Source organism: Tubulanus polymorphus, chromosome 1, assembly GCF_964204645.1.
Source record: "Tubulanus polymorphus chromosome 1, tnTubPoly1.2, whole genome shotgun sequence".
In the NCBI taxonomy this organism is placed as follows: Eukaryota; Metazoa; Nemertea; class Palaeonemertea; order Tubulaniformes; family Tubulanidae; genus Tubulanus; species Tubulanus polymorphus.
Genome location: NC_134025.1, coordinates 9,747,598 through 9,763,149, shown reverse-complemented (window position 1 = coordinate 9,763,149; position 15,552 = coordinate 9,747,598). Strand labels below are relative to the sequence as shown.

The following is a 15,552-nucleotide window of genomic DNA, read 5'->3' as shown; positions in this document are numbered from 1 at the left end:
GAATGTTACCTCTACATCCAACATATCATTTGGAACCTGCAGCTTCCCTACCAGTAGAGATACCTTATGGATTCTCTTTGTTACAATTGTTGTAGGACCGATCGGATGGTTTGGCATAATCTCCAACTCGTTCACCATCGTCGCTCTGTACCGACTACATAAATCAAATCACTTCGCAAGCGCGTATTACAATTTACTGTTTTTAGCCATCGTTGATATCATAGGCTGCGTGGCAGTTGTGATTTATATACATTTTGTTTGGGTTCTTAAATTCATCCGACACGGAAAGTTGGGATTGCTTTTACCAGGTGGGTTGGGTGCCCCCGAGATGGAAATCGCTGGTAATTCGATCCAAAAATGGGGCTATTACCTTCGCAACTGGACAACTATATTAGTGACATTCGATCGAGCATTTCACATTTGCTTCCCACTTAAAGCTAGGAGATATTGGAAACTAATGCAGTGCAAGTTAGCATTTGCATTTATTTGTATCGCATGGTCTATATTTTGCCTCTATCACTCAAAAGACCGCACAGTGGTTTATACATTTAATGAATGCACGTACGGAAAATATATGCGTACTAGCAAATGGCTTAGGAATCGATCTCCAGTATCGCATTTGATTGAAGCCACATTCTCTACGTATACAGCATTCGTTTTCGTGCCAATGATAAATTTGATTATGATAATTAGAATAAATATTCACACTAAAAAAAGAAAACAGCTGACCAGCGCAGAAACTAGTAGTAACCACGGTAAACAGGATGGGGTAGCGCTGAGAATGGTATTCATCGCATCCACAATATTTATGGTATCAGTTCTCCCTGACATGCTATTTAATGCATTGGGTCTTCACTTTCCATTTTCCATTATCTGGCCGCTATTGCTTGCGAATGAATTTTCTCAAGCCTTTAATACAGCAGTGAATGGTGTGTTTTATTACATATTTAATCATAAATTCAGAAAAGAAATAAAGTCGTTATGCAGCTGCCGATAGATAGCAGATTAATGAGGAGGCCGACGACGTCATGGCAATCTAAAACAAGTCGCGTATGGCTCGTTGCACTGCGTTCACTGTCGGTGATTCGTACAGCCGGCATAACACCAGTACTATACCATCCGGCATTTGGATTGCAAAAGATCTCCGATCTAATTACGATGCGAACTATCTTTGCTAGAAAAAAACTCATCTTTAAACTGTCCTTGTATATTCAACATCGTATGAAAATGTATTGACTTCAAAGTTGCTTTGTTTTTGTTCCTGTACTGCACTGTACTATACTGTATTAATAGAAATTATTATCTGTGCTCATTGTATATGTCTACGCGAAGCTAAAAATATTTCAATAGATAAGTATCAAAATTTCTTTAAAAAAAGAAGATCAAAGTAAAACAAAAACATTAATAGGCCACAGCTTTTTATATGCGAGGGTGGAATAACTTTTATTCAATATCTTTACAAATTGAATTTTTAAGAGGTTGAAAAAGAAGTCGTTTTGGCTTTGAATCGTATATATGAAATAACTTATACTTATTCCAGTTAGCTCCAACCGGGAACCAGGAACACCTCCAATAAGGAAAAGCCATTATATTCCTTTTTTAGAAAGTCAAGATGATTATATTGGTGAAAAAATGACAGAGCCGAGAGTGAGCCTTTTAAAATATTAGAGTATACGAAACCATATGACAGTAACATTTGAATATAATTTCATAATGAAAGATCGAAAAATGCACACACATATTCACGACGTTAAGTGATGCCTGAATGGAATTTTCCCAGTCGTAATATCCTCGTGTGTTGCTCTTCCGGGGTTTATCAATCTTAACATGAAAATCAATTTAAAGCGCGCAGTCGGTCTTTTTATTATTTATAAGCCTTTAGATTTGATTAAATTTCATTTCACGCAAAGGTTCACCGAAGGTTTACAGAAAGTTCATCTGTTAGTGTCATTCTAATTCTGTTATCGTTCAGTTTCATCGCAGCGGTCGCCAAATTTGAAACGCGCTAGTAAACTCATGTCTTCGTTCGAAAACGCGTCTACGATTGTGGAGAAAGAGTCTCTTCTATTTTATGATTACATCGTTTACGACGCGATAGCGTTTATGGGCGGCCATTCCCGCCAAAAATCAGCGTTTCGTCTATTTTTCTGTACTTCGACAAAATGTCATAGTACACCGCCAAAATGTGTTAGCGTAACGTCAAATTGTGTAATGCGGCTAAATAACACAGGAGGGCGACACTGTACGGACAGTATTTTGCGGTATATCTTCTCGCATTGCGATCATCTCAAGGTCGTTTTATTGAAATAATTTTGCGAGTATCAAATCGACAAATCGTATCATATTCCCCAAACCCAATAAAATGATTTTATTGTTACTTTAGTTTGTTAATACTATAATATATAGTAATAATGTACGGTAAAATAGCGGAAGTAAATACTTTGCCGTAAACCTATGGAAGCCCTGAGACGACATCTTGAGTTCATGAGTTCCGAGTTCATAACTTCCTGAGTTCTCAAGTTCATGAGTTCGTCTAATGAAAAAAGCCTGCGATACCGAAACGTCGAATGTAAACACGATGCTCTATCAAAGACCCGGGTCTCAGGCTCAGACGACACTGAATAACCAGCGATTAATGGTATGTTGAAGGGCGCCTCCGTTCCTCCTCTGGTAGGTAGCTCGGATTTTCTGTGCGCGGGCTAGAGAGAAGAGTGACTCCGATTAACCGGTGACTCTCGATGAATCTGCTCAGGTTTTAATGATGAAAAAGATAACAAACGCTCGTTATGAGAAATTTTTAAACATCTATTTATTTTCTATAAACCATTAAGAAAGCTGATGTCTGATGATAGACTGGTTGCCGGTCGACTTCATATGACTGCCAGTGCAGAATTGGGCACAGTCAACCAGTCTTGGTTGATGCTGGACATCATTTTTTTAGTTAATTCATGACGTAATCGGATTTAACATCCTTATAATAGGATTCTCTCGCATAATTTCATAGTGTTGTACATGCCCAAATAAACTCGAAATATCTTCACCAAGAATCTTAGTGTCTGATGTACCACAGTTGTACCACAGTTGGTTACACTAGGATCGTAGAGCGACGGACATCACTGGTGGAGACAACCACTGCCAGTGCTGGGTGAAGAAATATCATAAACTCTGGAAGTTATGAACTTGGGAACTCATGAACCCAAGGTGTCGTCTCAGGGCTTCCATATATGGCCTCCATACCTGAGACGACATCTTGAGTTTATGAGTTCCGAGTTAACTAATAAAGTAATAATAAATTCATTTTATTGGGTTTAGGGAATATGATACGATTTGTCGATTTGATACTCGCAAAATTATTTCAATGAGACGACCTTGAGATGATCGCAAAGCGAGAAAAATACCGCAAAATACTGTCCGTACAGTGTCGCCCCCCTGTGTTATTTAGCCGCATTACACAATTTGACGTTACGCTTACACATTTTGGCGGTGTACTATGACATTTTGTCAAAGTACAGACAAATAGACGAAACGCTGATTTTTGGCGGGAATGGCCGCCCATAAGCGTTCGCCGCGGTACCGTGGAAAGCATGCTTCCACATGTGTTTTTTATCAGTGGTCGTTGTAAGTGGACTGATTGGCAATGCCATATCTTTTCTCGTCATGGTTTCACGTAAAATGCGTCGACATTCTTACAGCGTCTATCTCGCCGCACTCTCGATCTCAGATATGCTTAATTTGTTCCAGAGACTTTCTTTTTTGGTCAACCTATTTGCCGCTTGGTTTGGTAAGTCGGTTTTAATAACTTTTGACAATAGATCGACTTGTATTTCAGCAATTTATATAATGTTTACGTGCAACGTATACAGCAGTTTGTTGATAATGGTTATCTCCATTGAACGATTTATCGTCGTATTGTATCCATTCACGGCGAGACGTGTATGCACACGAAAGACGGCGAAAACTGTAGTAAGTCTGTTGTTATTAGCGAGTGCAATTTTAGTCAACCCGTTCAACATCGTCCTCAATTACTACTACGAGTCCGACAGAGGCTGCGTAGCGACGCGCCACGGAAAATTCGTGTCGTTTCTGATCATATCATTTTTTCACGCGATTCTGCCGCTTCTCATTACGTGCATATGCGCAATCACTATCATAATTGTTTTAACTCGTCGGCGCATGCCGGCCGACAACAACAACTCCGTCCAGTTGAGAAATCTTCAGAAAACCACTTCCGACAAAGTCACCAAAATGTTGATACTCGTCGCGTCGGTTTTCGCCATTTGTCTTTTGCCAAACTGCATCGCGACATTGACGATGTCGAGAATCGAGGATCATCAGATTGCGCATATGTGGTTTAAATTCGTCTACGAAAACTTTACTCGGATGGCGTGGGACGTCAACTATAGCGTCAACTTCCTCATCTATGTCATTATCAATAAAGAAGTGCGTTGCATACTGTCGGACTGGCTCATTTCATTTACAGCTTTTAGCAAAACGCGAAAATTATGAAAGACACACACGTACTTCGACAAAAAATCTATGAGAATTTAGTGCTTCTTCTATAGCGACTGGAAATGTTTTAGAATGTTGTATGTTGATTCCCCTTATAACTCCGTTTACAATATTACGTCATCAATTCCGGCATCAATTTGATTGGATGAATGAATACTCTGAAAAAATTGTGGCTATTCAATCTGCATTAAAAGATATAGACTAATTTTTGGAGGTGTGGTGTGGTGGCATTTTTCAGGACGTTATTGCAAAAATTTTTGACGAAAATTTAGAAGGTTGTCAACGCATGGGACCAATACAGACGATTTAAGCACCAACCAATTTCCAATCATTTGATCATCAAAAAATAAACAAAGGCAAAGCATATACCATTCGTTCGTTCCTGTTCGGAATGGCTACCATGATCCCACCCACCATATACTTCCTTTATTACCAACCAACATTTATCCAAACCGATAATCATTATACGTAATAAAACCGTGTCATATCACGCATTCGTATGAGGAAATGTTGTCACCTTCTTTAGGCAATGAATTTTCTTTCCGTTAAAAACCTTAAAGATTATATTTGTCCAGTATTCGCTAATCGAATGCGACTCCCACTCTCATCTTGATCCTAAACTCGCCAGATTATCGAGATCCAGATTCCACATACCCTTTTGACCAAAGTGGCCAATCAATGTCAAAATGATTAACATAGAACTTTCACAAGACTGCATATATCTCAAATATCAGAATAGTATAATTGCTGTTGGATAGCATGAACTCGAAATAGACAGTATTCAAATTACAAAACGGTCTAAAGCATCTATGATAAAGTGAATAACATAAGGTTTTTGCAAGGATACGGTTGTTGCAGATATGTAATGAAGAATATGTATTAGTCTATTCAAGACTGAATTGATTATTTGTTTCGTGTTTTGAATAAACTGTATTTATATGTATGATAGTTTCTGTGCTTATCTATTGTTATTATCTAATAAATCTGTGTTGTGAATCTGAATAAGGCATTTTGTGAATAGTCAAATAGATTTTGACTATGAATAATACGACCGATGTGGCGGTTGCTATTGTAGACAACCGTTTTAATGGACTTGACTATGTACACGTAGTCACTACATGTTTTGAGCGTTATCTTTATTTGCCAGTGCTGCTGTTCGGTTTGGTAGGCAATATCTTGACGGTGATGGTCTTTACGCGACACCACGACTTCGCCAAACCAGGCGTCATCTACCTATGTTACCTGGCAATCATCGACTTGCTGATTATCTTTGTCAATGTTCTGTTTTGGTTTGATCGGGGTCTATCATCTATAACCAATCGCCGATACGCTTTCGATGTAGTTGGGTTGAATAATTTCACTTGTAAATTCACTTATTACTTGAATGGATTCTCTTTATCGCTTTCGGCATTAGTGACGATGACTATGACCATTGAGCGATTCATTGTGATTAGATTTCCGTTATTCCTAAAACGTCATCTAATAGAGACGCGATCGCGATTGATATTTTTGAGTGGCTTGAGTTTATTCGTGGCGTTTTTGGAGATCCGCGAAATTTTCATGTACGAAGTAGCTCCAGAATTCGCGACAGTAGGTAAGACTTTAGTATGTACCGAGAACCGCTCAATAAATCCAAAGCTTATCTATGCCATAACGTTTATGGTCCCTCTATTTGGATATTATTTCGTCCCAACATTCATTCTTTTTATAGTTAACATCTTCATCTGCTACGCGTTGCTCAGCGCTCGATGGAAAGGCGACGACGGCAGTACTTCGATAAAACGACAAGAAAAAGTCATCAGCGTAACGCTTATAGTTGTCTCAACAATTTTCATACTGTTTACATTGCCACTTGTATCAGGATTGATATATGGATATTTCGTTGTACAAAATCCACATTTGGTCAGCAATCAGGACATGAACAACTTGTTAGACTTATACTGGTTATGTACATACATCAACATATTCAATTATACTGTAAATTTTCCAGTTTATGTAATACGACTACCTTATTTCAAATTTCATCTTAGGGCAATGTTCAGTTTCACAGTAAAAACAATTAAGTAACTTTCTGGGGAAGTCAACTGTATAAGGGGCTGTTTTAGATAGAACATCCGCCCGTATTTGGAGATTCTGTACCAGTACACATTTTGTGTCAATTTGATCTGTGTGGTTGATAATTTTGTAACATACAACAGAAATAAGAAAAGCTAACTTAAAAGTTTATTGACGCCCTGAAAAATAATGGATATAATGTATATTGCTAAATATTGACGACAATGAATAACACCATATTAATTTCATGAAGAATTAAATGAAATTTCACAATTCAACTTTCTGTTCAATGATTTTTCATGTGATCCTAATGGTAAGTGTTTTATTGAAACATCAAAATTATGACGTAAATAGTGTGGTGTACAGTACCTCTTGAAATAAACGCTTAGTCGTCATCAATATATCAATGTAAATGCGGATTTTATACGGCGTCAGAAAAAAACACATTTTAGTATAGAATATAGCTCCTTTATAGGCCTACATCGAAACCAATCATTAAATCAGGGGACGACAACGGCCTTTGCCCGTTCTTTGACGTTGACCAAGGCATATCTTTGATATTTGGGTTTCGAACTAAACTGGTTATTTCGCGGGAGTCCACAGGGGTTGTCCGATCGAGACGCCTTCAGAACTAGGCATTGCCTGAACTTCATTCAGACATAAATGTTACGTAATCTGGAACAAATACGTGGCAATATTTAGCAATTTTTCATCATTCTGTCCCTTATAACCAAATGAATTTTTAATTGAAATCGAAGAGCCTACATTCCGACTATGGTAGATGTTGATGTGAAGTCCTTTTGGTTCGTGTTGACCGCGGTCCTGAAATCCGAAGTGCATAGTTGTCGACAACCGGGTACATCGCAGACGAGGTTTCTCCTCAAACACTACTGCATGGATTTTCTATTAAAGAGACGATTAACAACGACAGCAATTGGATTGGATTAAAAGCATACATATTGTTTATTTTACTTAATGATTCAATTCTAATAAAAATACAAATATTTGATATACTATATCTTAACAAAACCTTAAATCCATAGCCATCCACGCGTACGTAATAATGGCTTGTGATTATCATTCGGGTGTTATTTTTTCATATAACAAATCACTTTTAAGCCGCCCTATATTTGGATAGTGTATGTAAGTACATGTATTTTGTCGCTTTAGGTGTTCACACGTATCAATACTCCCACAAACCATGGACTATTTAAGCAGCCCATGCAGTAACTACCTACATAAAAAGCACCTTTACTCTGAAGCTGTAATAAACGTACAAATAAAATCATCTAAAATGTTGGTCCCGCATTTTCTATTGGCATGGAATGCATCAGACGGTTTACTAAATAGACCCTCTGTATTTTCATTTATATACACGTACATTGTACTTCTTTTTCAACTGATTGTGACCGAAACAAAATAATACCCGAAGTCCTAAGTTTACAGAACTATACGTTTACCAGGGACCAACCATTTTAATTCTTAGCTCAGTGGAGGTATGTAGGACCCTATCCAACTCAACTGAATTAGGCCGGCAGAGTCTAATCTAAATTTTGACATTTTTACGATTATAAGCACCATTCTCTGGAGGGAGTGATTAAGAAATACACGTAACCATTCTGAGTACGTCAATCATTTGGAAAATTCATAGAAAAGATAACTATATATGTATTTTTTGAAAGACCATACTGGAATTATGAAGTTCTGGCTTGTTGGCTCGGGAATGATAATATTGAGTATTTAGACGATCAACTCTTATACAAATGCAGAAAATAAAAAAAGAAACTCTTCAAATAGTCAACTGCAACTTGTTTTTAAAATACACATCACCCTAAAACAATGAACAAATGGGTTTAACTTGAATGATGAGCTACAAATGAAACCGTTTAACCATCGAAGACAATACACAAAAACTTAAGAAACGATGTCCACACGTTTCGTATTGTAGGTATTCACTTTCTCCGTTCCGTGTTGTCATTCATGAATTATCATGAATTTGACAAAATTAATGATTCAAAATCGATCAGACGGAACAGGATCTAAATGTATTTCGCTCTATAGAAAATCGTAAATTGTACCCTTTTATGTTACATATCATGTCCACACAGTGAAGAATCATGTTATGATCTCTAATCTCGAGACCATTCACGAAGACTCGACTGTAAAAACAAGCGGAGTGGCTGAATTTCGTTGTTCGCGTGATAATAGAACATTGGTAATTATAGATTGACACAGCTACCTCAAGCTGAAGTAGTAAAATATTTCATGTTTTATGTATTGAGCTCATAGATCGACGGCGTCTACAATAACGCTACCTAAGACAAAAAATACGTTTGCAATGGCCTTAAATTCTACATGCATTTACATTATAAAATACTTAGAGCATGAAAGCATACGAAAGGATCTTGGATGCGGCATCCTTTCCATATCTATTATTATAAAGTTCGATAAATACGTTACGTAATTACTAAAAATTATCGCACGTTGACCTCATAGGTAAATATATATCTACATGAAAAATTTACAATTCTAAATGAAAGGCAATAGTTAAATAAATATTGATGCTATCATGAGATTTATACGGTAAGCGAGCAAATCATTTTCGCACATTTCATACAAATCTAACGTACTGCAGTTCTTCGAGAGATGGAAGAGTTACACAAATATGACAAACCGACACTTGCCTATCAACATGTAAGTTACCTAAACTGTGTAACATATATAGAATTGTTTGCCAAACATTAATTTAAGTAGTCAAACCCGCTAAATCAGGATCGACTTAATCCGGATTTTGGTCTAATCTGGGCATTATTCGCAGTCCATTGGTTCATTAACATACAAGAAAAAGACTTACATTTTCGATTTCCCCGTCAACCGGATGAATTTTGTTTGTCTCGAATGATCCAAATTAAGCGGGTTCTACTGTATTTGAATACTGGAACTGGGTTTTTTAATACATAAGGCTTCAAAGAGATTTGGCTTTCACTGCAATACTACATTACTAACCTGTGAATATTTGTGAATAAAAGATTCAGGGATACAATACCCAAAAGGGACTAATGGTGAATTTTTCCAGCGTCAATAGTTCAATCGTTGGCCACTTAAACAACTTTAAACAAGTAATAAAATCAAGGAAGGGAGTGTATGAGGTGAAAAACTAGTAAAATTTAGTCATGTTCATGGTCTTTTCTTTTCTTCAAGAACTTGAACATGCCGTGATGATGTTTTTTATCTTTATCTTTTTTATCTTTACGAGCCATCGCCGCGGCGTATTCTTCACTATCGATACCGGATGACGAGATACGACGTTCTTTCTTCTCGACCAGTCCACCTGTTAAAACATCAAAACACACCCGCCGCATTTAATTACACGCAAATAACGCAGAAAAGAGGCTCATAAAATAACAATAAGAATTTCAATGCCTGATATGATGATCATCGTTATAAAGATTGCACTTGAATTTCAATAATCCGAGTTAATTTAAGCATTTTCCTGTTTAATCGATAAAATGGCATCACGAGGATAGGTTTATCTTTATAAATGTCAAGGTTCTGTGCTATTCTTAGTAGTCTTTTAATATCCCAAATGCCTTTTTTGAACACATGCCCCTCTAACAAAAAGGCTTATGATTTGCATCACCCTCAGAAAAAGGAAATAAAAACCTGCTCCAGTGCCAAGCTAAAAAGACATGCAATGTTCAATGTGTTTACGAAACATATTTAGGTCTACTCAGAGAACCCTGCTGTCCCTGAGAACTCTGAGAAGCCATATAGATTTCAACTGCCAGTACTTGATATTGATAGCATCTTAGCTTTGAGATGATAATAGCAAACTATTCTATCTACCTAATTCTCATTAACAAATGGGCTACTGAAAGAACCCTGCTGTGGGTAGTCATATAGATTTCAACTGCCGATACTTGATATTGATAGCATCTTAGCTTCAAGATCATAGCAAACTATGCTACCTAATTCTCATTAACAATTGTGGCGATCTACGAAAACCAGTGAGTATCCAGCACATCTACTTACTACTGCGGCCATCATGAAGCATAGTTAGAGCTGTTATTTCGAACTACAAAGCTTGATATTTTGCCATCAAGCGAGAACGGAATAATTCCCCCATGACGGAGTAACCTTACATGAAATTTTACGAAATGATAGTAGTGGACGACTAACCCTCCGTTGAAAATTCTCCCTCGTCAGATGAAGAGTCGTCTTCTGCTGCCGGGGGAGGACCCGACGATGGAAGACGCGGTGATATGGTCGTCTTGTGCTCGTGTCTTTTTATAACAACGGGTGGCGCTATAACACAAATCACGTAAGAAACAATCATAAACATAACAGAAAAATTATTCACTGGAAGGTTTTGAAGCTGCAGGCATTTGAGAAAGAGTATTTCAAAAAGCCTGATAATATCAACTTGAGCCCAAAGAAAATTCTTGATTTCCTGACTTTTCAGTTACTTCTATGCATTTGCATCATTATACAGCATAGTTAGCTATGATGTAAATAAGAAACACTTAGAGTTGACTTTGAAACTAGTCTATAAAAGGCTCAGTTGATCGAGTATCTGGCCGCAACTATTAACTTTTACTGTACTCTTTCTTGAATACTAGATTCTAGAAGCATGAAACCTTCCAGTGGCAATGTAACATACAAAGAAATAAGTGCAATTAACATAGGCAACCTCATCAAGCACATCAAAGAACTGCGCTATGAGAAAAACCAACCAAGATAGGCAAAACGAAAGTTTCTTTGAAATTCTTGACTTCAGAAAGCGATGTAAACCATGACAACATGTAATGCAAATATAAAAGTGAATTGCGACGAAATTGAAAATTGAAATGACAACAACTTATATACCTGCAGCTGTTTGGATTGCTTTTGACCAGTCGAGCATCTCAGTTTGAGTCTCAGCAGCCAGGTAAAACTCAGAGCCATCTTGTAGTTTGATGGATAGCACATTCTTTTTCTTTGTATAGTCAGTGGCAATTTCGCAAACTGCTTTATGTAAACTGGAGGGTGGTACTGAGGCATGCGCTTCATTAAATGCTGAATGAATAAAATGAATATAACTTGAGTCATTTTTTCTGAATTAAAGAAATGATAATTGCAATAAAAGTAGATTCTGCTTGATTCTCAAATCTCTTTTGGACCACGAATAATCGTCCAATTTAGATAGTATTTCATAGATTGAATCAGAAATACATTTCAAAAATATCTGAGTTGAACAGTTATCGGAGTCTAAGTAGTCTCTATTGTAACTGACCACCCTCTACATGCACATGGTTATTACGCGTGTTATCCAAGTTGTCAATTCACCCTGATATTAATCACTACTATTAAATCATCAATAGAATTAGAATATGAAATCTTACCATGCTTGTCCTTGAAGAAACAAATGTATTCACCACAGATCACTGTATACATATATTTCCATGAACGAATCACTGCCTTTCGACTTCCGCTTTGCAGAATTTGTTTCTTCTCCAACAATCCCTCGAAATCAACCGGCGGAAGATCAGATACGAGTTTATGCTTTTCTTTGAAGCCGCCAGTGGTGGTTCGCGTTTGAAAACTCAGCGCTCTCTTCGGTTTCGGAGGTTCGTCGAATCTCGGTGGTGGGCTTCTCTGTTGCTGTTGTACGTGTTGAACATGTACAGGCACATCTTCAGCGCGTGGAAAAACAGGAGCTGCTTGCACAGGAGCTAGAAAAATATTAACATAGAATAACTTATGTAATCTGAATTAAATGTTGATTCAAGCATAGCACCAAACACACATGGATGAAATATGAGAATCTATGAAAATAGATGGGAGAAAATTGCTACCCAGGTCATAAAATGGAATAAATGGGCAACTCAAAGATGTATTACACTCTATTTCGGTAGTAGCAGGGGTTTTCTTGACCTTACCTATGTCTTAAGAAAAATTCATTAAAAAAATTCTTACCTGTTACTGGTGGAGAAGTTGATACACTGAGTTTCACGCCTTTATCGCCAGTGACTTCCACGGGTTTTTTGTCCTTGTCAACCGTAATCGTCGCTCTTGGAGGCAATATTTGTATATCGGGAGACGATTTGGTTAGTTTCGGCGATTCTGGCTTATAATCGATTTGACTCGGTGGGACAAGTGATAGCGGAGAAGTGTTCTCGCTTGTCACGCGATCTCTAGGTTTAATAATTGGACGAACTGTCTTTACGCTTACTGACCGATTGATGATACTGCCGACTTGTTTTGAACTAAGACGGTCTGGCGCAGCATTCACATCTTTGAATGATTTCGACCTGAAACAATATATATGAACATTAGAATTTACTCAAATTCAATAATTCATCTATTCTTTGCAAGTAAGAATTAGTCTATGTAAAATGAAACAGCTTGTTACACACTTACATTTGAAGACTGCCTCGTCTCTCAGTTGATGTTGGTTGTTGTTCTGGGACAATTTCTAGCAAGTGCGGAGGCAATTTGATTTCCGTAGTTCGACGACGGATTGCATCATGGGCGCGTCGTTTGTTTTCGTCGCGTTTTCTGTCCTGTAAGATCTTATCCTGTTCGCGACGCTTTCTTTCCTCCTTTTCAATCTTCTCTTGCCTTTCTTTCTCCTCGATCTCCATTTTTGTTTCGCTACGTTTCTGATCCTCGAAAGCTTGTTCGATTAGCGTTTTTCGTTGTATAGCCTTGATTTTCTCTTCCAAAGCTTCGGCAGCCTTCTCAAAGTCTTCGTGTTTACGAATGTTGTCCTCAACACTTTTGATCGAGTCACCAACAACTGCAGTTTTCAAGACATCCTCTCTATAAGCCAACAATGTATTTACTTGATCGATATCTCGAACCAATAAAAGAACATCGAGATGTCGTTCGTACAAAATACGCCTATTCTCCCATGTTTTCAAGAGATTATCCTTAGCCATATTCAAAAGGCTGATCTTCTCGGCAATCTCTTTAGACAAGAAATGTCCTTCCGCAATAATCTTGTTTCCTGTGTTAGTAAATGCCTCAAACGAATCGAGTCTCGTATCGATCTCTGCTTTATATTCCATGTGGTAGTTTATCAAAGCTTCCGCACTCGGAACATCATGCGCAAATTTCTCCGTCGTTATCTTAGCGCGCATTTCAGTACACCATGCCAACAATTCGCGGTAATCATCGAAGTAAACCTGCAACTCCTTGGCTTTCATGAGTTTTTGTCCACGAGATGAAGCTTTGTCTAGAAGTGTATTCCAGGCCTGTATATACTGTATATGTTTCGAGTGAATACGGTCTTTAGCGTCCCGATTATCAGTGAAATGATCTTGTAGTTTTTTCGATTCTTTCGTAAGATTTTCAACTTTTTCACCGACCGCTGCCAAATCGCGTTCGAATCCTTCGTGCTTCCTCACAAGCGTTTCAACAGTTTCCAGATCGTGGCCGTAATTGTCCGACGAAGCCATACCTTCTTTCTCATTGATCCATTCGATGAGATCGTCTGCTTCGCGATCGAACGAATGAACCTGTTTCGCCGCTTCTAAACCTGCTTTTCGTGCCTGCGCAATTTCCTTAAGTTCCAACCACATGCGTTTGATGACGCTCGCTCGTTTCATCACCGCGTCCGATTGAGGGTGATTATCGTTGCTCAGTTTTTGTGCCATGCGATCAATATTTGCCACTCTGTCTTCACTAGCGTACAAGGCTCGCAGGAAATCTTCGAACTTGTGCTGGTGCACCTGTACATGATCCAAATCGATGCCGTAATCATCTGAAGCAGCGGTAACCATCTTCTCCTTGATCCAGTCATCAACATCATCAGCTTCTCGGAAGAATTCAAACAGTCTCTTGTTTTCAATGAGCGCCTGACGTCTGCTCTTAGCAAGTTTTTGTAGATTCCTATAATTGGTCTCGACCTTGATTTGAGTATCATTGATTCTTTCGGAATCGAAGTGTTGTTGATTGATCAGCTTTTTCGACGTTGCAGCCAGTTCGCGGATGGTGTTGTTGAAATTCTCTATATCAAGATCTTGCGCGTCTAATTTCTTTAACAATGCCTTAGCTGTATCTTCATCCTTGCCATAGTCCCGACTTGAGAGTAAAGTTTTCTTATCATCGATCCAGGATTCAGCTTCAGCTACATACACATAGTACTGCTGCGATTGCAGAGCATCTTCGAGTTTATTCATACGCTGTTCGGTATGCTTTTTCAGATCTTCCAATTCGCCATTCAAATTTTTCAGTCGGCGAGCAATTTCATCAGAAGCGAAGTGATCCCTGTCAATCATCTTTCTACCGTCTGCAGACACAGATGCGATTATAGGTTCATGAATTGCGATTTCAGACTGTAGTGCTTGGTGTTTCTTAATAAGACTTTGAACAGCGACAAGTCCATCTCCCAGATCTTTCGACGTAGCAAACGGCAATTTTTCCTTGATCCATAGCATTTCATCTTGAACATCACGATTAAATTCATACATTAATCGTGCATCTTCAAGGTTATCACTTCTGATCTGACAAGGCTCGCCGAGAGACTGATATCGTTCGACTGTTTCGTTGACTCTGGTTCTAATTTCAAATGATTGGAAATGGTTCTCATCTTCGAATTTGTCAGCAGTGGCCTCGATTTCATTGACTTTCACTTGGTGATTCTTGATGTCCTGTTCGAGTAACTGCTGTTTCTTGATCAGTTTTGTAACGGTTGTCAGATCTTTGCCATGGTCTTCTGACGTAAGATGAGTCTCGCAGTCCTCCATCCAACTATCGAAATCATCCAACACACGATTGAACAACAACGCCTGATATGCTTCACTCAATTTATCACGCTTCTCGTGACAGGCTGCCAGTAATCCTTTCCACAACAAGTTAACATCATCTTGATGCTGGAGTACTTCTTCATGCGCATAATGTTTATCAGCAATCAACGAATCAGCTTCCTATAAAGTATGCATATTATGAGATTAACATTGCCTAAATCAGTGCACAGGTAAGATTGCATGGGAATGCCCAATGCAT

General features: G+C 38.2%; 1 protein-coding gene across 3 annotated transcripts in view; it reads right to left on the bottom strand.

Moving 5' to 3' along the window:
- Positions 1-7,499: 7,499 nt before the first annotated feature.
- Positions 7,500-15,552, bottom strand: part of LOC141904507 (spectrin beta chain-like) — a 32,144-nt gene continuing 24,091 nt past the window's right edge. For 2 of the 3 annotated variants that reach the window (XM_074793101.1, XM_074793109.1), the window contains exons 61-66: positions 12,964-15,473; positions 12,520-12,854; positions 11,946-12,275; positions 11,431-11,619; positions 10,744-10,869; positions 7,500-9,895 (exon numbers count right to left, since the gene is read on the bottom strand). In XM_074793101.1, the coding sequence (XP_074649202.1) occupies positions 9,732-9,895; positions 10,744-10,869; positions 11,431-11,619; positions 11,946-12,275; positions 12,520-12,854; positions 12,964-15,473 (3,654 nt within the window). In that variant the 3' untranslated portion in view covers positions 7,500-9,731. Of the gene's footprint in view, positions 9,896-10,706; positions 10,870-11,430; positions 11,620-11,945; positions 12,276-12,519; positions 12,855-12,963; positions 15,474-15,552 lie in introns of all 3 variants that reach the window. The other variant, XM_074793116.1, reaches the window with a different exon arrangement.